Here is a 26,695-nt window from a genome sequence, read left to right on the forward strand (position 1 = left end):
ACCAATGAAGAACCGTCCATTGCGTGGGAATGGTGATTTTTATTACAATGGCGAAATCGGGACTAATCCTGCTGAAACTGGGCGTTGTAGTATGGTGAAATCCACAATATCAATTATCATCATCATATTTTCAGCAAAAAATTACAAGGTGGGAGATAATCCCCTTAAAACAAACTTGTCTCTGCCATTTCTCAACTTCCCACAAAGTTAAAGCTATTGCAAAAAAAGGCAACCATGACTGCTCCTTCACCTCACTTTCTCTCTCCTCCAACTCTTTTCTTGGACAACGCATCGTCTTTCCTTCTTCAACATTTCCTCTGGTATCCCAAAATTTTACCCTTAATTCATTGCTTGTTATTTTTTTTATTTTTCTAATTTGGGTTTTTTTTGCAATTAATTTGGGTAAATGTGGTTTCTTTTTTGTTAACATGGAACTAGGTAATTGCTCAATTAGTGGAATATTCGTTTTTTTATTGAAATTTTGAGGATTTAATTGTGGAAATTATTGAATAAGTAATTCAAAAGTCACAACCTACTTACTTTAATTAGTGTGTAATAAGTGGACCGTATATTATTCCATCGTTTAGAGCTTTTCATGTGCCTAAGCTGTTAATATATCCTTCAGTTTCTTTTTTTGTTTGCTATATATGTTTGATATAACCTTATGCAAAGTAAGAAAAAGTGAAATAAGAAAAAAAAGGCAAGCTACTCATAGCCTCTATATTTCCTCTTAGTTCAATATAATATAGTAGCAATATTTCTTCTTCCCAACAATCTTGGTATCATAGAATATTACCAGGTTTTGGTCCAAATAAAAAAAAAAGGGACGAAGGAGTAAAGTTAGTGAGAGAAAACTTGTTTTGTCATTCACTCTGCAACTCATCCCCTTACCCATAAAACAAAAGAAAAAAAACCAGAAACACTTACCCACAAAAATTGGAGACCCAAAATGGCAGTAAATAGAACTAATCCATCCTCTGAACCGTTAATTCCTTTTTCAAAGGTGAAAAATATCATCTTCGGAGTCTTAAAATGAAGACTCTGTTTAAATCCCAAGAATTCTGGGAGATGGTGGAGATCGGTTATGCAGAACCGCACCTGACACCGGGCACACCTGATCAACAGCTAAAGGAGAACCGTAAAGAAGATGCCAAGGCAATGTTCTTCATTCAATCAGTGTTAGATGACAAAATTTTTCCACGAATTATGTTAGCCACCAATGCTCGTGAAGCGTGGGAGATGCTCAAACAAGAGTACTTGGGTGATCAAAGAGTAAATTAAGGTGTGGTTGCAAATTCTTCGCTGAGATTTTGCGGAATTTACAATGGGACAAAGGAATTAATTCAGACCTACTTAAGTAGAGTTCATGCAATTGTAGGTCAAATGAAATCATATGGTGAAAACATGAGCAAGGAACTGTGGTAAGTAAAGTGCTAAGGAGCTTGAATCAAAATTGGGATCATATTGTTCCTGCAAGTGGAGAATCAAAGGATTTGACCTCTTATACCTTTGATGAATTAATGGCACTTTGTTAGCTCATGAAGATAGAGTAAGAAAAAATGAGGTTAAGGTTGAAGATAAGGCCTTTCAAGTGAAGGGGGAATTATCAAATAAGAGTCCTATAGAAAATTCAGCAGGTCGAGGACATGACAGTGATGATTTTCGTGGCAGAAGTGGCTTCTGTGGCCGAGGTCACGATGGAAGACGTCGATGACGTTTTAACGAATGATGTCCACACAAAAGCACAACACAATGCCAATATTGCAAGAAAGCAGAACGATGATCAAAAGTCCAACTATACAGAAAAAGTAGTAAAGGAAAGTAAGTTGTTCATGGCACACACTCATGTTCATGATGCTGTTAGTGACGTGTGGTTCATTGATAGCGGATGCTCAAATCATATGTCTGGATCAAGGTCTTTGTTTAGAGATCTTGAGGAAACACCCCATGCACATCAACATCAACCCCTCTTATCCTATCACTAGTGAAGCATCAATCTTTCTTGTTGCACCCTTCTTTTTCAAAGCACAACCTCAAGTTCCTAAAAAAGTACTCTCAAGATTTTGTGCTCTCAGTATCAATAATCTCGTATGCAATAAAAAAGATTTCATTATTGCCATCTACACCTAAATCAGACAATAGGATCCCCTTATAATATTAACTCAAGTGTGCCCCATCAATGCCTATCAAAGGCCCACAACCCCTTAAAATCCCTTTACTTGTGTTGCAATTGAAAAAAAAAAAAAAAAGGCCTTGAATCTTGGTGCTCCCTGACCTGTGCTCCATGTCCATATTATAAGGGCATATGATTCTAAGCTTGTGGACTTAATCACCTCAGCATATGTGGGGAGTAAGCGGTAAGCCTCAGCAAACCCTCCGAAAATCTCCTCCTTAGCCATTGTTTTCACCTTGTAAACTAACCGCTTCTTGACTGTCACCCTAAACTTTTACTTGGACCACCTTTTGTAAAGACTCGACAGGAATATCGGAGGTTGTTTTGATGAGTTCCAACAGTTTCTTACACAACCAAGCAGAAGAGACCATGGGGTTATTCTCTAGCCTCCCAAGGGTGGTATGTTCCCCCTTAATGGTCTTGATGACCCAACTGATTCTATCAGTTAATCTAGAAGCATGTATCCTCCATTCACATGATTTCGTTATGCAAGAAGTTGTAAACCTCTTGTTATCATCCTTCAAGATAAGAAGACCAAAACCCTCTTGAATGCAAAAATTCCTTGGAACCTCCAAAAACACTTCCCTAGTTGGAAAGATCAACCAAGACTCTAGTGTAAGAGACTCATATGCTTGTTCATTCCAAATCTTACTATTCCTATACAACTTGTCCATGGTAGAGCTCCCATCTAAGAAATCCTCAAAAGCCTTCTCAGATACATCATCATATGCAAAAGAATCCTCATCCACAATAAAGTCCCCTAAAATGTCATCATCTTTTGATGTATCTTCATCCTCCTCGCAATGTTGTCGTCATCATCATTGCTAGGTTCATCATCTCCATCATCATCAGCAAAATCCACTCTCTTTGGTCTCCTTCCACTGTCTTGCCTCCCAATTCCTTATCCTTTTGGAACATAGGTGTCCTCCCTCCTAGTTGTGGTTTTAGGAACTCTAAAACCCATGGGTCTAACCTTCTTGCCCTTCCCTTTTACCACAGAAGCTTGGTCAGTTAGGGTGGGCTCAAATGAGGTATGCTCAAATGGGGTGTGTTGTGAAATAGGTGGTGATGGTAGGTTGAGCTCAGTTGGAGTGTGATGAAAAGGGGGTGATTGGGGGGCTGTGTTTGATCAATAGGCTGTGAGGGGGTGGGTTGGGTGGGATATATGTTCAGTGGGCTGTGATGGGGTGGGTTGGGTGCATGGGATGTGTGTTTAGTGGGCTGTGATGGGATGGGTTGGGTTGGATATGTTTCAGTGGGCTATGGGGAGGTGGGCTCGGAAGGGATCGGTTGGGTGGGATGTGTTTTAGTGGGGTGAGAGGGGATAGGCTGGGTGGGTTTTGTTTTAGCAGGCTAAGAGGGGGTGGGCTGGGTGGGGATGGGTTGTTTAAGGTCATGCTTCTTCTTAGGCCTTGGGGTCAGTTTCTTTTTGTTATGGGTGGCTGCTGTGGTGTTTTTTCCTTGGGGTTCTCTTTTTGGATGTTGTTGTTATGGGATGTGGATCATTTGTTGGTATTGTTGATGTTGGTTGTGCCTCACGTGTGGTGGGTTGTGCCTCACTTGTGGTGGGCTGTGGCTCATTTGTTGTTGTGAGGTTCTCTTGGGTTTGTTGCTCAGGTTATAGTTGTGAAAAAACAGGAACCACTTTATTAGCTTCCTGTGTTGAGTACACTCCCATGTACTCAATCTCCTCATTGTCAACAGACAACACAGGTACCTAAATATCAACACAAAACCCAGTTGCATATTCCTTCTCTTCTTCCAACCTCATCTGCTCTTCCTCTTCTTCTTGTCTCATCCTTTCCTCCTCCTCTTTCTCTCTCTCTCTCCTTAATATCTCTTGTATTTTCCTTATATTCTCAAGCTTCTCCCTCTCCTCATTATCTTTCTTTGTAAGAACAAACCTAAATACTTACCAAGGGCTTGCAATCTCCTTTTCCCATACCTTAATGGTATCCTTGCCCAAGCCCCACCACCACACTTTCATCATATCAGAATCAGTCCTCCACTAATAAATTTTCGTCATAGTCCTAGAATTCTCAACTAACACCCTAAATATTTTAGACAAGTACACATTCTATTTCAATGTTTTCTCAAGAAAATTCTCAAACAAGCCCATTAAAGGACACAAATAAGTGTCCACTACCCTAACATCAAAATTATGAGTACCAAAATGCACCAATAACCACATAGCAGCCATCCTAATAATCACATAACATCAAAATCAAACACAAAGTAAATAAAGAAAACCTAAATACGTAGCAAAAATTTTGAAAAAAATCCAAGTCAAACAACCACAACTAGCCCTAACTTCCTAAAACAATGCAAAAACATTATATATGCAACAAGTGTGAAATTATTTAACTTCAAATCAATTTAGGTTGAAGAAAATGAAGAAAAAATTTAGTTTTTCGCACTTTTTAAACCGTCGCTTTGAAATTAAGCAATTTCTTCGCAATTCCACAAAATAACACTTTTCCTTTAATCTTGTATTCAAATTCTTGAAGTTCACAATAATCTGACCAAATATAGCTTCCTAATGCGCACCAAATGGGTCAAGAATTTTGTGAAAAATCCCAAGTTTTAGGTTTCCATGGATGAACCAAAATAAGGGAGTGGAAATTGAGGGGACGAATTTTTTGGAAATGAAGTGATGATGTCTAACAGGAGGTTACCATTATGGCGCCACAAAATTATTGGCAAACTTGTAAATTTGGACTCACGGAGCACTAATGGATGTTAAGTGTAAGGGCATTTAATGCTAATAAACAGTAACTGAGGGGTACCACGTGAATTTTGAAAACATGGAGGATACCTGGTGAATTTTTTGAAAACTCGGGGGTATTTGGTGTAAAAACCGTAAAATTTTATTTTATAATATAAAATAGAAAAAATAATCGTACGTTATCATCATATTTCTACAATAAAAAATATGCATAAGATAAATGAATCCAACAACAATAATGAAAAAAGTTTTTTTTTTTTTACAATAAGTCAATAATTATTGATATAAAAAGTAGTATTTGAGGCCCTAAAATTTTGGGGGTCCTATATGGTCGTCTATATATCACATGCTTAATGTCACCCTTGGTGAGGTGCATTAAGTATAATATGTATAATATGTACAGCTAGATTGATAAAGGATTATAATTGATGGTAATGAAAATGAATATTCATGTAAAATTCTCTGGTTTTCGGATTTTTATACCATGGCGTGAAAATATTGTAATAATTCTCATGTCAATATCCATAATAATGCTGCTTTTGATAAAAATCGTCTATGTTCTTCCTAAATCTTTGTTACCATTCATTATCACTTGTTTAGGTGATATTGAGTGGTAATGTAAATTTATGAAGAAAAACGACTTGTTTTAATATGAATTTCTTATGAAGATGTTATAAAATTACACTAAAATTAATTTCCAACACCATCATTTATCACCACTTATCAAATGGGCCGTTAATGAAATAAATTGAAGCCAAGTTCTCATTCTAAGGGGTGCCAAATCGCTATAATAATTTCAAAGTTCTACAAATTACAATGCTTATGTAGCATTTTATGCATGCCCATCAAACTTCCTAATTTAGTGTTCTCAAGTGATGTACTTTGTAAAGCATGGAAATACATAATATTAATTGGCAGCAAAAACTGAACTTAAGCATGTAGATTATGGACCTACTAATGAATTAATAGCCTAAAATTATAATTTAATTTGATTACACAATGGTTCATCATAAATAAATAATAGTGTTTACCCATAATACTGAAAATCCTAAATATCCCAAGTATATATATATATATAGAGTCACTTCAACGTAATCTTTTCGGAGCATCCTTGTCATAACTAAAGTTAAGTTATCTTCATAATTCTTGAACAATTATTGCATAAAAATAGAGAAAAGAGAAAGCGCATAAAAATAACCTAAAATGAGTGGAAAACTCAATAACTTTACTCTAACCCATGAAAATGGTTTTAGTTCGTAATCATTTCACACATGCATATATCACATCATATTGGTACTTGTTCGAAAATACTATCAAAAAAACATTATCATAGAGTAGTCTACTAACAAGGACCATTTGCGTGACCTTAGTTCATTGGCAAATACAGGTATTGGATAGAGTGTAACTTTCGTAATTCGTCAAAATTAACATATGACCACTTTGATCCTTTTCCTATATCGTAAACAGAATTCCTCCACATGTAACTCGCCCATTTACCAGATCAGTTCGTAATGCCAAACCAGCAGAACCATCCACTTTTACAAATGTGAATATATTCATATTTTCGAACAATACCCATAAATCATGATGATTAACCAGATTCCATGAATCATAAACATAATCCTTCACTATATACATGGGCACTATAGAATCATAATGCATCTCATTATGCCAAATAATTTGCAACGATTCATACAAGTATAACATGCATTGGATAAGTCATAAGATATCACATTATACCACATATATTATCATCGTAAAGCCATATCCACACATAACATTACACATCACATATGCAAACCTACTTAATTGCTGGACATAAAAGGTTACCTCATATGTTATTTCTTCTAGTCACTCCTTAAGTATCGTCATAACTTAACTTCTAAGAACCTTCGTACATAATCTCCATAAAGTTATAACTCCAAAACAATAAAATCTATAATTACGTCAGTTCCTAGATTAATTTACATAAGTATTTCTACTTGTCTAGTAAGAAACTTTCTATATTTTGGGTGAAATGGAAACTCGAAGGAGGTTTAACTCACCATTATAGTGTTGATGTCAACCAAATAACTCATTTATCTTGCATTTCTTAATGCAATTTATATTATACACCTATTTTACCTTACACTGAAGTGCTTTTTTTTTGTCTTCTTATTTCCTATAATTTTGAAGCTCTAAGTAAGAAAAAAAAAATAACTTAAGGTGTACGATATAAACTTTGACTTATTTAAAGTCTCACTTTGCAGGTTTTATTTTGTCCACCAAACAATGTCCTTATATCTAAAGGATGACAGACGAAAGTAATGGTGTTGCTCTACTATTTAAAGTATTTAGAAATTTTCTGTTCCTTAATACAAACAAAGCGTTTTTTGTGCAACACGCCACACGGAACCCAAACCGTGTGGCCACATTCCTGTAGCTCTTCCTCCTCCCCCCCCCCAATTCCTCTTTCCCTCACATTTTTCATTTTCTCTCTCCTCCCACCCCAATTCCTCTTCGATCATCCTCCTCTCTCCTTCCTCCTTTCTCCTTCCCCAGATCTTCGACTTTTTCTCCTCATTTCTGTCATTTTCTATCTCCTTCTGCCCCAATTCCTCATTTCTGCAGAATTCCATGAAGAAAATCCAAAATAATTCCACAAAATCCTTCAAAAACAAGCGAATATGGCTGGAAAAAACAACACTCAAAAACTCAACCTCACTTTTGCTCTCTTCTTTCTTCACTCTCGCAAATTTCCCACCTTCATTTATCTCTCTACAAAAAACCCTAGAAATTGTTTTTCTCTCTCCTCCTTCATCATTCTACTACGATACAGGAATTCTCGTCAGCCATATTCGCTTTCTTCTTTAGAGCTTGAATGGATCCAATTCTGACGCTATATTTTAGAGAACTATGTCAGATTATTTGTTGAATTTACTGATTTTGTATCTGGATGTTTTTGAATTTTTGATTGTGGAATCGATTTCGTTGTGATATTGTTATTTGATGAGGAAACCCTAGCTGTTTTCTAGACTTTTATTTTACTCGGTGAATTTTGTGTTTTTGAAGGATTTGATTCGTGTTTGTTTACTTCGGTTTTCTCATTGTTTGAAGAATTCTGGTAATGTAGTAATTAAAATTGAAGCTCCAAAACAGAGTTGAAGAGAGAGAAACAAGCGAAGAAGAGAGGGAAACAAGCGAAGAAGAGAGAGAATATATATAAGAAAGCATGCAAGAAACTTGGAGCAACAGAAACTTCGGCGGCAATTGAAGAGAAGTTTCCGGCGATTTGCAGTCGTTTGATGGAGGAGTTGAGAGGCTAGTGATGGTGGTTGGTTGTTTGAGTCGGTGGTTGTGATGGTGGTGTGGTGGTAATGGGGAGGAGGAGGATGTGGTGGTTCCATGGTTACTTTGATCAAAGAGAGGGGAGGGAGATTGAAAAATGGTTTGTGTTTGTATAAAGTAACCCTTATAATTACAAAAAGTAACTCATACTTCAGTAAAAAGTAACCCCTCAATATTAAAAAAAAGTAACCCTTAGTATTTGAAAAGGTAACCCTTAGTTTTAATAAAAGTAACCTCTGTTACAAAAAGTACCCCAGTATAAGTGTAAAGTAACCTTATAATAAATGTAAAAAGTAACTCCTAATTTCAGTAAAAGTAACCCTTTATCTCTATTATATAAGGGAAGGGGGGAGCAATGGTGTCCTCTTTTGAAATGCCTATTTTGCCCCCCTTTCCTTTACAAATTACAAAAGGAATGTTAAATCAAATCGGCACTCAAAGAAAACTACCGAAAATCAATTTACAACACTCACTCACAAATCACTTAAAAGAAGAAACTTTACAAATCACTCATACAATTGAGAAAATCACGTTATAAAAATCACGCAAATCATGATCACTCAAATAATCAGGAAACTTTATTAAAACTTAAAATTAACATACAAACTTAAACTAATAACCTAGAACGTCAACACATACAAAAACATTTACAAAAATTTACTTACAAATCACTATTCTCAAGAACCATTCAAATTAATGGTGGGTCATGATAAAAAAGAGAGGTGTATTTGTAATGAAATTAGAAATTAGAAGTTAGACAAGAAAAAAAATTATTTACTTTTTTTAATAGTGTTTCTTATATATAATGAAACTTTTACATTTATTTGGACCTATCTTTTTCTATTATATAATAGCGATTAATTATCAAGGTATTTATGTAAAATATCATTCAAGAATTAAAGTACAACATATCTCTGTTATATAAGGGAGGGGGGGGGGCGGGAGCTATTGTGACCCCGAATGAAGAGACAATGTTACCCCCTTCCCATTCTAAATTACATATTCACTTACAAATCAAAGGGGGCTTCAAACAAAAATACCAAAAATATAATTATAACAATCACTCACAAGTCAACTAAAATGAGGAAACTTTACAAAAACTTAAAAATTAACTTTCTACAACCTATGAAAAAATTGACTTGAAATCAAAGTGTCCACTTTCTTTACAATTTATGAAGTACTGTACTTAATTCAAAAATCAACTAAAAAATTATAATATTAGAAATCATAAATAAATTCAAAAAAATTTCTATTTTGTTCATAGAATTTAACTTTGAAAAGTAATAAAAAAAAACGAATGGTGAGAGGCTTAAGTGACAAAAACTAAACCAATCAAATTTTGCATCTAAAAACAATTATACTTCGTATGTCTAATGTTCAAATTTTGACTCTTATGCCGAAGAAAATAGAGTTTCTGTTTTGAAAAAAATTCAAGCACGCATCGCGTGCAAAAAATTCTAGTAATTACAAATTAAAAGTAATCGCTTATAATTACAAAAAGTAACCACTTAGTATTGAAAAGCAACACGTTTTTAGTTTTTATGAATAAATGAGATTACTTTAAATATATAATGGGGTTACTTATGAACTAAGGGGTTACTTATACTTTTATTATGGTTACTTTTTATAAATATTTCAAGCTATTATATAATAATTAGAAGTAACTCATTAACATTACAAAAAGTAACCCCTAGTTATAGTAAAAGTAACCCCTAGTTATAGCAAAAGTAACCCCCTTATAGTTACAAAAAGTAACATATACTTTCAGCAAAAGTAACTCCTAGTTATAGTAAAAGTAACCCCTAGTTATAGCATAAATAACCTATACTTTCAATAAAAGTAATCCCTATTTATCGTAAAAGTAATCTCTATTTATAAAAAAAGTAACCCCCTTATAGTTACAAAAAGTAACCTATACTTTCAGTAAAGGTAACCCCTTAAATTTCTTAAAGGTAACTCTTAAATATTAGGTTTAACACCAAAATATAACTCTGATTTTTAGAAAAAGTAACTCTAATTTTGGGAAAAAGTAATTCTAATTTTTAGAAAAGTAACTCTGATTTTTAGAAAAAAGTAACTCCAATTTCAGAAAAGTATTTCCAATTTTTAGAAAAATAACCCTAAGATTTCTTAAAAGTAACTCTGATTTTCTGAAAGATAATAATAATTGTATGTAAGATTTCTAAGAAGTAACCCCTAAAAAGTAATCCTAATTTTCAGAAAAAGTAACCCTAAGATTGGGTAGTAGTAACCCAAAAAATAGCCTTTTTTAAAAAAATTTTATTTTTATTTTTCTAAAATAAGTTTTCTTTAATTTTCTAAAATAAGTATGTAGCATAAACAATTCTTTCATATGTAACCCCTAAATAATACACTGTAACCCAAAGTATTAAGAAAAAGTAACTCAAATATTAAGAAAAGGTAATCCTAATATTTTCTAAAATAATAATAATTCTTATTAGAAATAACACAAGCATATGCAATAAGTAATGGTAAAATTTCTTAGAAGTAACTTTAATGTTAATTAAAAGTAATACTAAGACTTCCTAACAATAACTCAAGTTACCTATGTATGAGATGTTAGTGTTATTTTATCTATTCTAGAAAATTAGGGCTACTTTTAAAACATTCGAAGGTTACGTTTTTTTTGAAAATTATAGATGGTTATTTTGTCATTTTGTGGGATACTTTTATCTAATTTTGAGGTTACTTTTTCTGAAAACTATGACATTTTCTTTGGGTTACTTTTAAGAAATCTTCAGGTTACTTGTTTATAATATGGAGTTACCTTTTTTTTAAAAAAAAAAATAGGTTTACTTTTTCCCCAAAAATCTCCGCATCGAACAAATAATTTTCTTTGTCTTCATTACCATTGACAAAAAATTTCTCTAGCCAAACTACTTTATCTTCTTCCCATTAAATTCAACAAAAACACATATTGAGGGAGAAAATCGCAAGAGAGAGAAAGAAAAAATTCACGATGTGGAGAGAGAAAGTAGTGATAGTTAACGCTAAATTTTTTGGTAATGGTGATGGAGAGAGAGATGAAAAGTGGAAAGGAAGGATAATTTTTTTTGGTGACAGTGATGAAGAGAAGGAAAATGACTAGGAGTCAGGCGATGGTGGTGTGAGGAGAGAAAATGGTGTGGAGAGAGGAAGTGGTGAGGAGGGAGAAAGTTGATGTGTGCGTGAATGCTGTGGATGTTAAGTTTTATGGAAAGCTTAACAATGAAATTTAAATAAACGGAAATATCTGATTTTTATTAACACCTTAAAATGTAAATTATAAGGTGGCCACACCATTAGTTATAGGTGTGGCCAACCACATATAAATGTTTGTGTAATACAAAAGGCCCTACGATGTGGAATTCTTTAGACAACCTATTAGACCAAAACGTATATCGAATTCCTACATTCCAAAACTATTGTTTTGCTCATTGTTAATTTTTTTTTCTTAGGAGTCGTTTGGTTGAAGTTGGGAAGTATAGCTTCCCTTGAATTTACATTACCCATGAAATTTAATTTCCAAGGAAGTACAATTTTTTGTTTGGTTGAATATGGAAAATTATATTTCCTATGAGAATTTTCACTTACCTAGGGGGGCTTAGGTAAGTTATTTCCTCCATTTGTAGGAAATAGAACTTCTAGGAAGTTCTACTTCCCATGTTTTTGCCAACCAAACAACAACACATATACCTACTTCCTAGGAATTCTTATTTCCCATGTATTTGAAAGTTAACCAAACACTTAGAGTTTTAAAAAGGAGTAATGAGATTAAAAATAACCTTGGGTATAGATTGATAGACCACAAAACTATACACTAGGGGAAAAAAAGGAAGGGCTGCGCAGGAAGGGTTGCGCTTTTTCCACAAGCGCAACCCTACTAGTGAAGGGCTGCGCTTTTCTTCAACACCGCAGCCCTACATAACAGAAGGGTTGTGCCTTTGAAGAAAAGCACAGCCCTTCACTTAGTATGGCTGCGCTTGTAGAAAAAGCGCAGCCCTTTTTACATTCAGAAGGGCTGCGCTTTTTCTACAAGCGCAACCCTACTAAGTGAAGGGCTGCGCTTTTCTTCAAAGGCGCAACCCTTCTGTTTTGTAGGGCTACGCTTTTCTTCAAAGGTGCAGCCCTTCTGTTATGTAGGGTTGCGTTTTTGAAACAAGCGCAACCCTTCTTAAAAAAATTTGAAATAATAAATTCCCGGGCTTCAAATATTAAGCGGGCTTCAAATATTATCCCTCCTTCTCTCTCCTCTCTCACGTCCCTCCTCCCTTTTCCTCCTTCTCTCTCCTCTCTCACGTCCCTCCTCCCTTCCTTTTCCTCCTTCTCTCTCATCCTCTCTTCTCTCTCAAAAACTCCCAGAAACGCGACAAAAAACCTGAAATGATTTGCACTAATCGGGCCGACGGAGTCTGATTGCCTATTGTGATACTTTTTCGGAAACGGAACGGGCCAACGAGTCAAACTCACCGCTATGCCGTGATGTATTGGCTTTTTAAGCCATCCGAGTTCGTTTAAGGCTCGAAATAGGCATTTTAAGTATTTTCGAATTTTATTATTTCCTTAATTACGTATAAGGGTTTTGTTTTACGTATTTAAACATTATTGGGTCAATGTTTGGAGGCAGTTTTTGACTTTTCAGATCTATAATTTCTTAATCTTTGTTTTGATTAATGTTCTTGTATTTTCATATCTATAATTTTTTCTCTTCTGTATTTTAGTTTTTGTTCTTTTTTTTTCATTTTCGTTCTTATTTTTTCGTTTTCATTTCGTTCTTTTTTTTGTTTTGGGTTTAGTTGCATTGTAGAATTCTCTATCCTGCCCGTCGTAACGTAAAACCAGTTAATCCTGTTTGTGCAATTATGTGATAACATTTTTTGATTACCTGTTTTAGTTTTAGTTTTCCTGACCATATTTCCTATTCCCCTTTTAGGTTTGGATGGTTTGCTTTAAAGTTTAATGCAAATGGTAAAATTCAGAAAATGTGAGATTAATATATGAGTAAAAAAATGTCAAGAAAAACAAAAAAAAAAATTATCTTTTTTTCGGTAGGAAGCTGCGCTTTTACCTAAAAAGCGCAGCCCTTCTAAGCTTGAAGGGCTGCGTTTGAAAAGCGCAGCCCTACTTAAAAAATGAAGGGCTGCTATTGAAAGGGGTGCTGTTAAAAAGCGCAGCCCTAAGGGCCTTTTTTAGCGCAGCCCTTCCTTATTTTTCCACTAGTGATATCTACGCCTCAACCATCAGTTTAAACTTTTAGTTGAGTGGAATTGGTCCTTTGACATGGTATCAAAGCCAGCGTTACATACATGTCATGAGATCAAATCTCATCCACTTAGTTCTTACTAAGTTGAATATCTAGCACCAAGTACTCACGTATGAGGGTGTTGTATTAACACTTCAAACCCAAAGGACTCTTGCGCGAGGGGTGATATAGTATAAAACTATTTCCGGGACCTCAACCATCAGCTTAAACTTTTGATTGAGTCGTTCCTTTGACATATAATACATAATACATTCGAATATATATATTATAAGTTGCACTATTAAACAACATAGAATGCATTATAATCTAAATATAAAATTTAATTTACCAATAATTTGAAGGTGACTGATCCTGATAAAAATCGTACGAATACATGAGACATATTTTTTTGTTTTGATAACTGAATACATGAGACATATTGTACTCGAAGAAAATCTTATTTTCACTTTGGGCCCTGAGAGCTTTTGACACCAATAGTTGTTTAACCAATCCAGGGCTTTAGTAACCACTAATTGCTCGTCACACACGAGCAATTTTTCGTGATCATTCATTCATACATGTTTGATGCAAAGATAGATAAAAAGGAGGCGTGCATTGCTTCTTGCTTGTATAATATTAATTGGTTAATTATAAAGAAAAAGTTTGTGTCTGGGAATGTGTTTGTTTTCCAAATTAATTATGTGAAAGAAGTTGAAGCTTTGTCATCTGAAGGCGAACTTAATCGAAATGTTCAAAACTGATACGTGAGAGATGACGATAAACAACCTATCATATGCATTAAAAATGGAGTGTCATTACCATAAAGTTCAGAAAAGAGACAACATGATGATAGTGACAACAACATAGAAAGAGACTCAGTAATTAACAACAATTATATAATTTTGACCGAGATAATGCATAATTAAATAGCCCTATAATTTTACATAGTGCTATTTAGTTAATCCTTTTTAGACAACGTAATTTGTTTCTCTTTTTCTTCTAGTCCCCACTTAGAGATCACAAGTGCTTTTAATTTTTTTAAACAAAGCAATTATTTGAAGGAAGCAAAAACCTAAAAATCCCTTGTACTATATGTACTGCTGTTTTATAAGACATAGAAGCTAAGGAAGGTGGTACTTGGGGGAGAAGTCAACTATATCAAAACCCTAAAACAACCACTTTTTTCAAACTCTACTATCCAAAAAAACAGAAATCTGTAGGAAAAACTAACCCTATATAAGCTTAAGAAATTTTTTGAGATGGTTCTTCAAGAAGAAATCTATTGTTTTAGCAACACCATCGACACGGCCGAGGGCGGTGGCCAGCCAAGCTACTTGTACCATGGTGTATTCGGAACTAGTGTCGACGGCGGGGCTGGATCATCTGAGACACCGCTAAGCTCCGTCCGTTTCAACCTATCCTTGTTGAGGGAAAAGGTCAACGAGGTTGAATCATTTGTTAACATCTTTAAAGAAAACAATCCAAATAGTGCTCATCAACCAGTTGATCAGTTGACCTCTTCCATGGCTTATACAAGCATAGCCTTCCTAATGCAAGAGATCATCGAGACTGCCTCATCGATGATGCTTAAGTGCCAAGAAATGGCGCTCGGTTCGACACAAATGGGTAGCAACAACGAGGTGCCACAATCTATGCAAATACCGGATGTTGGTGTTGAAGAGTTTAGTACTATCGGAGTTGATGAGAGTAGCAATAATAGTAATCAAGGGTTTTGGGGTGGAGATAGCTATTATAACTTGTACATACATAGTACAAGTTATAATAACAACCACCAAAGGAGCAACGACGGTACAAATGCAACGGACACCGCGGTGCAAGAGGAGGAGGAAAACGGTAATCAAGAGTGGGATGTGGTGGAGATAGATGCGGCGGATCTACTAGCAAGGTTGATTCACTATTGCCAAGTATGTAGCCGAGGGTTCAAGCGAGAGACGAATTTGAGGATGCACATGAGGGCTCATGGAGATAAGTACAAGGCAAGTCTTAACATCAACACCGGCGGCAACAACGAAAGAAACAAGGCGACGAAACCGCCGAGGAAGTATTCGTGCCCGCAAAATGGTTGTAGATGGAACAAGAATCATGTCAAGTTTCAACCTCTAAAGTCGATTGTGTGTGTGAAAAACCACTATAAGAGGAGTCATTGTCCCAAGATGTTTATGTGCAAGAGGTGTAACCAAAAGCAATTTGCCGTGCTTTCGGATTTGAAGACGCATGAGAACAATTGTGGGGATATCAAATGGTATTGCTCTTGTGGTACCACTTTCTCTAAGAAGGATAAGCTCATTGATCATGTTGCTTTGTTTGTTGGACATACACCTTTGATTAATCCCTCTACTTTGCAATTTGCATAACAGGTAATAAAGTTGTCTGATTTTAAAACCCTTAATACTTATATTAGCCTTTAATTTTATGATTTTACTATTATTTGTTTTCGATCTATGTGGTAAACGAATTGTCTGACTTAAACTAAATCTGGCTTTCATTATATGCATCTAATTCCTAATTCAAAGTTATAATTCACGAAGTCCTTCATACTAACTAGATAAGGTATAATTTGCTAGACAATAATCAATTAACTAATACCCAACCAAATGCAATGTAGTTTAAAGTTGAATTGAATCTTAATTTAAATAACCTAATGACAAAAGTCTTGACTCCACCCATTACATCCAAGTGATTTGAAATTAACGATGTACCATGTAATTCATCCCAACATCTAATCAATATATACCCTAATATGATGTAGCATAAATTCGAATCAAATTCACAATAACTCGAACCGAACCATAACAATTCACTTGATACTTTCTAAGCTTTGATAAAATTCACACGGCACCAATACCATAAGTGTTTATCATTTACACTACCCCTATTAGTTTTAGTTGATAGAGCACCATAAGAGCAATTAGCATTTCACCTTCCGTTACAATTTATACAATTTTCTTAGGTCACAAAAATAGTTCATGAATTGCTAACAACAAAAATTCACAACCTAATCAAATATTGGAGTTGTAGTCATATATAATTACCATATGTATACACCTTTTTAGAAGTTAGGTCTTTTTAATGAAAACAACTAGTTATTAGGCCCGGGCTACGCCTCGGGTAAGAAAAATTTTATTTATTAATATTGTACTTTGATATGATAGCACTAAATACAACTTGGTCTAGTGGTTAAAACTTTAGTATATGAACTTGAGGTCACGGTATCACAACCTATACTATGCAATTTCTAACTTTTTTTATTGTACATAGATTACATGAACTAAAATTCCTTAGGGAGAGCGCCACGTGGCACCGTTCCTGGTTTACGCACGCCTTTTAATATATTAGTATAGATGTAATGAATTTGTTTCATAAGAAACCAAATGAATATATCGACATTTAGAAATCATGACTTAAGCTTTAACTTGGAAGATTCTTCCAAGTCCATATGTGACTCTAGTGCTCTTGATAATCACTGCTTATATTGACATATACACAGTGGCAAAAAAAAAAAAGTACAACATACTTCCTCCGCTCCATAATAACTGAAACACTTACTATTTTAGAACGTTTCAAAATAAGTGAAACATATCTTAAATGGAAAAAAAGAAAGTTATAAAATGACAACAATACTCATCACAAACTTGTTTGGTTTGCTTTTTTCTCTCCTTTTAATAATGAAAAGGGTATTCATGACTTTTTGCCTTTTGAAAGTGATGTTTATTAAATTTTGTACCCAATCCTTATGTTTCTCTTATTATGGAACACACGAAGTATTGGTCTTTGTCCCATCGGTATGACGGACATAAAATCTTGCGTAATTAAAGGCATACTGAAACCAACCAAGGTTTGATGTATGACGTTGGGGATTCACTTTTTAAATTTAAGATTACAAGGTCTAGTCCTCTTAATTATGATACTCATGAAGTGGGATCCTTGGATCTTTTCCCCTAACTCTTAACGGTTGGAGTTTATGATGCAAATAGAAATTGAGTGGGGAATTTTTTTAAAAATGGAAGATTCGGGCTTTACCAAAGGATACCAGCAAGAATTTTTTCCCTACTCTCTTTGCTTTACCAGGTAGCTCAGGGGGATGGTTCCAAACATGCTTTTCGATTATTCAAGTCCAAGTCCAATTTCCTCTTTTTACACTCGTATAAATAATTTGCATAATCCCCTTTTTCCTATTATTTATGACCATAAACATATTGTATGATCTCTCTTCCTTTCCTAAGATGTAACTCCAAAAAAAAAATATTTGAAAAAAAAAATTCAAAAAAAAAAACAATTTTATTTTGAGTTCAAATTTTTTTTAGAGGGATATAACTCTAATGAATATGTGTTGTAACTCTAATAAACCAATCGTGTGGTTGAGATTCATTCTCATTTCTTATGTAAGGAGCATTCTCATGTGATCTTGCCTATATATATATATATATATATATATATATATATATATATATATGTTCACATACAAAATGGTTGTCCACATTTTTCTATTTACTTCAACTAATAAGTTCTAAGTCCATATATACATGGGCCATAAACAATATTCAACATTCAAATAAGCCATGAAAAAAAGTCTACAAGAAAATGAAGATCACGAGGTCCTCGTAAGGATAAATATTTTCCCTTGTTGTATGCTTGAAAAACAACATGAACCACATAAGCATCATTTGTTGTATATAACAGGAGCACTTATGTTGTATCTATCTAAAGAGTGAGGTCCCTGGCCCATGCATACCTTCTTGATTATTTACCGACATGCGTTTGAAATACTAGATAATAGAAATATTTGTCTTTAAATAATTTTTCCCACATAAAGATCAACATGAGCATGGTAGTGTAATTGGTTATAGTATTAGCATATCAAATGAGAGGTTATGGGTTCGAGTCTTGAAACACCAGATCATATACCGACATGCATTTGAAGTCTTTGAAAATAGAAATATTTGTTTTTAAATGATTTTTTCCCCATAAAGATCAACATGAGCATGGTAGTGTAGTTGGTTAGTGTATTAAAATATCAAATAAGAGGTCATAGATTCGAGTCTTAACACACATTTTTATTGTTTAATGTCTTATTTGATTGTGTGGAGCAGGGGAGAGTAAAACATGCATTTATTTGTCTTGAATTTTAGATATATATATAGATATGTTAACATACAAAATCACTGTCCACATTTATCTATTTACTTCAACTTATATGTTCTAAGTCCATATATACATGGGCCATAAACAATATTTAACATCCGAATAAGCCATGAAAAAAGTCTACAAGAAAATAAAGACCACGGGGTCCTGGTAAGGATAAATATTTTCTCTTGTTGTATGCTTGAAAAACAACATGAACCACATAAGCAACATTTGTTGTATATAACAGGAGCACTTATGCCGTATCTATTTAAAGAGTAAGATCGTTTAATAAATTAACAATACAATCTTTTTGGAAGAACTTATAGTACTACATATGACTGACTTGTGCACATTACCTTGTAAGCTCGAAGTTTTAGCTTGAAGAAAAAGATGCACATAGTTGAACACTTGAACTCATCCTTGCAACATAATATATCCTCTGAACTAGTTAGAGGAGTATGCTCCCAAGGATTCAAAAAAAGAGGATGAGCATAAGGCAAACATCCACATATATTTTATGGAAGGTTTTATTGGACGTACATGGAAATTTTTGGCTGGTTATATGCTAGATACTATATATGAACAAGGTGTGGTTATTGTTGGATTCTTTACCATATAAAAGTTGGAGATATTCAAAGTAATATCTCATTGGATCCGGGAGTAGGAAGAAGCTTCTCAAGCTCTTACCATAAGTTCCTTTGCTGGAATGTAAGGGAGGTGAATACCGAAACTAAGCAAAATGCTAATCATTAGAGACTTCTTTTTTTTGGGTAAAATATAAGTATTATTACCAAAATGACGTAGGCAGACTAGCGGAAAAGTTCGAAAAGGATTTGCGGAAAAAGGCCTGAACTGTTTTGCGGAAAATGGGCCGAAGGAGTCCGATTGACTATTGTAATACCTTTTCGGAAGCGGAACGGCCATCCGGGTCCGTTTAAGGCCCGAAATCAGCTTTTTAATTATTTCCGAATTTAATTATTTCCTTAATTTCGTTTTAGGGTTTTGCTTAACGTATTTTAAACATTATTAGGTCAATGTTTGGAGGCAGTTTTTGACTTTTAATAAAATCACAGAGTTTATACTCTTTCTGGTGGATTCCGAAGTTTTTACAGATTCATCGCTTGTGAATCTGCTTGTTCTTAATTCGAGATTAGTGCTTGCTAATCTCCATAGTTTCCGACTGCGTCACAAAAGCATTAAGAGCCACCAATACAACCCATCTAGTTCTTGCATAACAAACTTGTTTTTTTTTTTTTTTTTTTTTTTTTTTTACCTATAATACTTTCTCCCCCTTAATTTTTTTCCAGCTTAAAAACAAACTTTCTGGTTGCCTGTACTTGATTTCAAGCCAACCCATGATTCCTTTACAAACTTGGGCACTAAAATCACACTAAAAAAATAAGTGCTTGCAAGAGTCTATACAAGTAGTACATAAATAATAAGCAACTAGTATTGGAGCACACTCCAGCTCTCACAAGTAACTCCTTATTCTAAGTTTTTCCAAGGCTACTAATCAAGCAATGAACGAAGGCTTGGAGATATTTTCTTTACTCCAGACCTAGTGATGCCAAACTATATTTGGCTGATCCCCAGTAAGCTAATTATAATAGCCATCTTTAACTGTGTAACCTTTCGAACCACCAAGCCACTGGTTATGAGAGTACCCCTGCTTGAAAACATCCTTCATCTTACATATCATTTGCCAACCCCAACTAGCACTTCTTGGGAGCTGGTACTCCCACCAATCTGCATCTCTAATATAAATATTTTGAACCCACTTAATCCATAACACATCTTTCTTTTGAGAAATCTTCCAAATATACTTCCCTATAGTAGCTTGTTCCACATTAGATAATCTCTCAGCCCCAAACCTCCCATTTTCTTCGGTGGGCAGACCCACTCCCATGAGACAGTAGGAGGTTTATGAAGAAAATATTTTCCCTCCCAAAGAAAAGTTTTGCATATTTGACTGATCTTAATCAACACACTTTTAGGTAGTAGATATATTTGTGCCTAGTAGGTCTGAAGGCTAAGGAGAACTGCATTAACTAACATATGTCTTGCTGCATAAGAGAGGTTTTTATATGAGCAACAAATAACTCTTAAAAGAATCTTATTATCCACCAATAGGTCACAGTCAGCCACTTTCAATTTCCTAGTTGTAATGGGATCACCAAGGTACCTAAAAGGAAAAGCACCCTTCGTAAACCCAGTAGCCTGAAGACTTCTGATGAGTCGTATCTCCTCTTGAACATTGCCAAAGTATAAAGCAGTTTTGTCATTATTCGCATAAAGCCCAGAAGCTAAAGAGAAATCCTTCACAACTCTCACCATCAAGATGACGGAACTAATGTCTCCATTACAGAAGAGCATTAGGTCATCTCCAATAATTAGATGAGTCAACCCTAAGGAAGCACATCTATGATGGAAATTAAAACCCTCTTTCCTACTCATCTTCTTTAGAGTCCTTGTGAAATACTCCATAAGAACCACAAATATTAAAGGAAGAATAAGGTCTCCTTGTCTGAGCCCTTTCATTTCTTTAAAAGAGCCAAACACACACTTCCATTAATATTGAGAAAAAATGAAGGGGTAGACAGGCTTGTCATAATCCATCTTATAAACTATCCAGGAAAATGCATTTTAGTTAACAAATCCTTAATAAAGCTCCAATGGACCGGGTCATAAGCTTTCCTCAGGTCCACCTTCATAGTACATCTGGCAAGAAAGCTATTGCTTTTGTAGCCTCATCATATCCTGGCAAATAAGAATGTTATGCATGACCATTCGTTTCTCCACAAAGTCACTATGATGTTTATCTGCAATAGAAGGTAACACCATTTTCATCCTTGAACATAACATATTTGATATGATCTTATAGATCACATTACAACATGCTATAAGTCTAAAATGAGTTACACTTTCAGGCTGCTCAATTTTAGGGATTAGGCAAAGTGTACTGCAGTTAATTTGTTTTAAAATTTGCTTAGTTTGAAAGAAATCTAAAACAGCTACAACAACATCAGTCCTAATATAAGCTCAAGCACTCTTGTAAAAGCCACTTGAGTACTCATCAGGCCCTGCAGCCTTAGTCTCAGCTATATCAAACACTGCTCTTCTCACATCTTCAACTATGAATGGAGCACACAGGTCCATTTGCTGCTCACTTGACACCACAACCCCTCATTCATTACACTTCTACAAACAGGTTGAACGTTATCTTCAGTAGTATAACCTCTCATAATACTGTGTAAAAGCACTTTCAATATCCTGAATTTCTTCTTGCGACACCCCCTCCACATTCTTCACTCTGACCACCTGATTTGCAGCCTCCTCTTTCTAATGCAAGCATGAAAATAAGCTGTGTTTTCATCTCCCCTATTTCAGCCAATCAGCCTTCACCTTTTGCTTTAAGAAGCACATTCTAGTTTTATTCAATCTATTATACTCCTGTAAAGCTTCATCTTCTAAATGATGAAGGTCATTGCTATGAGCATTAGCATGGATCTCAGACTAAATTTCAGTCAATTTGATGAAAGTAAACTGAGTTTCAGCTTTAATGTTCGAGAACCTCTCCTTACTAAGTTGTTTCAGCACCCGCTTTAGTATTTACAACTTGGTTACCAGTATATACATATGCACCCCCTGAACTGGTTGACCTTAACTATCCTGCACCTTCCTTCCAAACTCCTCACTCATCCAATATTACTGTAAAAATGTTACGCATACCAAACAAGCCAGATTCTTCCTCCAAGATGATATTGATTATTTTTTACAACAAAAAAACCATTATGAGTTTTAGGGAAGACTTTTGAGAAATTCATAGCCTTAACCCTTGTTTCAAGAAACCAAAACAACCAAATATGATTTTGAGATAAAAAAAAAGATTTAATCTCATTATATCCTTCGACTGTTTAGGCCTCTTATATTCGACAACACAGACTATCCATGAGGTAGTAAAACTATCTACTCAATGCCCTGCTTCTCTTGAACATTTTCTCCAACCACAATAATAGTTGAAGTTTTAGGTTGTACCTGATTCTCAGCATCCTTCACTTGCTGCTATCCCATGCCTTTTGAGTGTCAGCCAGTTTCCCTCCATTTCCCTGAGAGGCTTATGAAAATTGTTATTGAGCCCTCTAAGTGTGGGGACCTTTTTGTGGTTGCTGCATTGCTTGTACTTGATGTGGTCCTAGTTTAGCTTGCACCCCTTGCTTTTCACCCACACTTGCCTAGGCTTCAACTTAGCCATTGCAAGCTCATATTTCTTTTGCCTACAATCTTCCAAAGTATGTCCCATCCCTCCACATTCTCCACATTTGATAGTTTTACACTCATATTCTACCTTATGGGTCATTGATAGACCTTTTTCATTGATAAAATGAACTTTAGTAGGGAAAATTTTCTCCATATTCACCTCCATTGAAACCCTTACATACTCAGTTAGACAGTTATATCCTTCTAGGTTGTTGCTCTATCAGTACGAATTGGTTTTCCCACCAAGCTAGCAACCTTTTTGAAAGAGCTCTGACCCTAACATTTCAAGTGGAGATTAGACATTCTAATCCAGATTGGCATAACCTTCACTATTTCAGCAAGCAGGTCTAATTCTGAAGTATAATTTTTCATAATGATAGGCTTCCTTTCATACAAATTAGGACCAGCGTCAAGCTTTCCTTCTACCTTCATCAGTTCTGAATCTAACTACGAATACTCCATTATTACTCATCACAATTCTGTGTATTCCGTAATTTCCAGCCTCCATACTCTTCTGATGAAGCCATTAAATGATCCTATAAAGTGGTTTAACACCCAGGGCATAGCAAACAATAGATGATTCCCAAAAATGAATTTCCTCTTTCACATTATCCTCAGAAATTCGAACTTCATCAGTATTACAATTTTGATTCACATTACTCTGAGTTTGTTTTACATCCATTCATTTCTCCCTAATTGTTTCAAACAAAGTATTCCTCCATGAATTATTACCAGTATCTCCAGAATTACTAACAAGCTGTTGCATAGGGTATGGTGAAGTATTAACCTGATTTGTCGTCGATTGCCTCAATGGAGTTATGATTGAAGCAATCCAGTTCAAAACCTAAGTACGAGCAGCTTCAAACTTCGCTTTTTCCATTAATGAAGCATTCAAGTCTGTTGAAGCATTCGATTCATCATCATTCTCCTCATCCAACGACCAACTCAAAGCTGCTACCTCAATGATTTCATTCACACTCATCTGTTTTCTCGCATCCCCCGATTAAGGTTTCTTGGCTACTTGAACATCTTGTTTTGCATTTTTTTCCATTCCCCTTCTTCACTGCTTTCCCCATGGATCTAGCTGATGTTGAGGAACAAAGTAGAACGTAATAGAAAAGTGCAAAATGAATGAAACAGTGCAACTTCCAAAATCTTAAAGAGAAGGAAGAAATTTCCTTTAGACTCTCATTTCAATGCTCTCTTTTTTTAATATCTACTTTCAATTCTCAATCATTAAAGACTTCATCAACCAATTTTCTATTGGGTTAGTTAGCCTCCCAAATTGTTAAAATTAAGATTTTCAATATAAATATAATTTTATAGTTGGTCATTTACATTTTAGCCCATTGTCATAAAGGTGGAAGAATAACTTTGGCAAGGAATATGCAAGTGGTATGTTAATATCGTTTAATGTACTAGTTAGTTTTTACATTGTGTCATTGATCCTAGCTATAAATATTATTGAACAATGCTTATCATGCACTTTATTTGTTTTATTCTTTTAATGAAAGTGAAAAAAAAATGAAAGGATTGTAAGATGACTTAAAAGATCTACAAGTTATAAAGAGAAAGTGGTTATGCTAGTTGAGACTTAAGAGCACTTATTTGTGAGGGAGAATAAACTGGGAAAGTGTTGGTAAGTAACTGTTGGTAATTTTAGTATTTTATACCTATACCTCTTTCAATAGGTACTCAGATAACCCCTTTTGAACACCAACTGGTGTTCTTGTAGTACCATTTTAGTACCAAATTTGAAAATTTATAGGTAGCAAATTGTAACAACTGAAAAAGACATATGTACCATATAACCTTAGTGGAGATTTTTAGGATAATACCTGTTGGTTGCCAAGACAAGCTCATATTTTAGAGTGGGGATATTTTATGGCGAGGGAGGAGGGAGTTTGCATAGAAAGTGGTTAAGAGTCTTTCCACGAGTGAGGAAAAAGAGGAAGGAATAGAGTGATTGTAAGACAAGGGGAATTGATTAATAGGTTGGCTTTTTATTTAGATGGAATGAGTGATTAACAATTTGTTTGGATAGGAGAAAATGGAGAGAAATGTTTCCTTATTGAGATAAGGGATTGAGGGAAGGAAGGGGTCGGAGAAGGAATAATATGTTCTTTCTCCCTCTTTAATAAATTTAACCCACACAAATTAAAGAGGTTTGGAGAGAAAATGAAACTCCATCTTCTCCCCCTTGTTTCTCCTCCCGTTCCTTTCCATCCTATAATGCTATCCAAAGAAAGTGTAAATGAGCATAGAGATGATTTTATATGTCAAAACATACAAATTTAACTGATTGTAAATAGTACTCTCTTTGTTTCATCATCTTTCTCACTTGAAATCTTGACACTATTTATAATTTAGAGAAAATCTTCTCAATTTTTCTCAATTTATAAGAAAGAAATATAGTCATGTGGGGTCTTGTTTGATTCGTCTCAATTAGTACTTTATTAATATTCAATCGTTTAATTTTTACAAATGCATAATGAAAGATATTTGAGTTCAAAGAGGTGTATACGAAGCCGCACACAACAAATGTGAACAGCATAAAAAACAGAGAGAGTATGATCTAAATGGTGTAAATAGTGTTAAAATTCATTATGATACAATTAAAAATAACTCTTAAAGTACTTATATATGCTATTATATAATATTTGTTAGTATTTAGCTATTTAACCAATTACGATTAAGTAAAACTAGCTTCTATAATTTTAAAATACCTAATCTTTTTTTTGAGAGGAAAATACCTAATCAAATATCTTGAAATTACACATTCAAAAATTACCTCTACCTCATGAACTAGTTTCTCTAATTTATCAAGTTATACTTATACCATGCATATTGAAATTTATATACTTCACTTTCACCTTTTTGTATTAATCACACGTAAGAAAAATAGTTATATGACATTTTGTTAGTTTTGTCTCAAAATACATTTTTAAAATATTAAATTTTCATATCTTTTTGCTTATACAAGCTAAATTAAAGACATTAATGCTCAAAAGCACCTCTTTTTTCCCTTCCTTTCTTCCTCTAAAAAAATTAGCCTTTTTCTTCATTTAGGGGTTGTCATCCATCATATTTCATGATGGTGAGGCCTAATTTTTTTTTACTTATTGAAAAGATTAATCTAATAAATTATCTATGTTTCCCTCTCTTTATGAGGGTCTTTTATCCCATCTGTTGGGTTTTTTTCCCTCTTCTCTTGTAGGAGCTTGGAGATATCAGATTATTCAGAGTATGGGTATTGATGATTTGTTATGCGTTTCTGCAATAGTTAACAATCATTCGTTTGTTATTCATTGAGGCGATAAATGAATTCTTCCACAAATTATGATGCAATGAAGGATCCACTCGGGGAATATTGTATTGAGACAACGATTCGAAATGTACTAAGTTATCAAATTCAAGTATTTGAATTTGTTCTTCCATCAAAAACGTTTTCTATTCGATATTGTAAGATGTGCTTACGTTGTTACTGAATATCCACTATGGATATCATATTACTTTGACAAAAAATGGAAATCGATGTCTTTATAACTTTCTTTAAAAACATATTATAATGATCAACTAGTATTTGGACTCAGGCGTTGCCTCGAGTGGTATTTTGAAATTGATATGCTTTTTTTTGTTAACATTAAAATATAATAAAGAAAACTCAATATACAAAATGTACAATTACAATTATAATAATGTGGATATTTTAGAGATGGTAATTGTACTATGTTAAATAAGAAGATGTCACAGATTAAAATCTTGTTGCAAGCCAAATTTGTTTTTGTTAGTTGACATGACATATGTAGACATTGGACTATTTCAG

General features: G+C 34.4%; 2 protein-coding genes across 2 annotated transcripts; one reads left to right on the plus strand and one right to left on the minus strand.

The window, feature by feature from the left end:
- Positions 1 to 14,584: 14,584 nt before the first annotated feature.
- Positions 14,585 to 26,422, plus strand: LOC104884354 (protein SENSITIVE TO PROTON RHIZOTOXICITY 2). Its single transcript, XM_010668993.4, has 2 exons — positions 14,585 to 15,845; positions 26,087 to 26,422. Exon 1 carries the CDS (start codon positions 14,727 to 14,729, stop codon positions 15,840 to 15,842), a length of 1,116 nt encoding a protein of 371 aa, XP_010667295.2. The 5' UTR covers positions 14,585 to 14,726; the 3' UTR covers positions 15,843 to 15,845; positions 26,087 to 26,422.
- LOC125493802 (uncharacterized) lies at positions 20,626 to 21,150 on the minus strand. Its single transcript, XM_048637324.1, has one exon. It carries the CDS (start codon positions 21,148 to 21,150, stop codon positions 20,626 to 20,628), a length of 525 nt encoding a protein of 174 aa, XP_048493281.1.
- Positions 26,423 to 26,695: the final 273 nt, after the last annotated feature.

This window comes from Beta vulgaris, chromosome 9 (genome assembly GCF_026745355.1).
Source record: "Beta vulgaris subsp. vulgaris cultivar EL10 chromosome 9, EL10.2, whole genome shotgun sequence".
NCBI classification, from domain to species: Eukaryota; Viridiplantae; Streptophyta; class Magnoliopsida; order Caryophyllales; family Amaranthaceae; genus Beta; species Beta vulgaris.

Coding starts and splice junctions, on each gene's coding strand:
- LOC104884354 (XM_010668993.4), top strand. CDS start 14,727: ATGGTTCTTCAAGAAGAAATCTATTGTTTTAGCAACACCATCGACACG.
- LOC125493802 (XM_048637324.1), bottom strand. CDS start 21,150: ATGAAAGGGCTCAGACAAGGAGACCTTATTCTTCCTTTAATATTTGTG.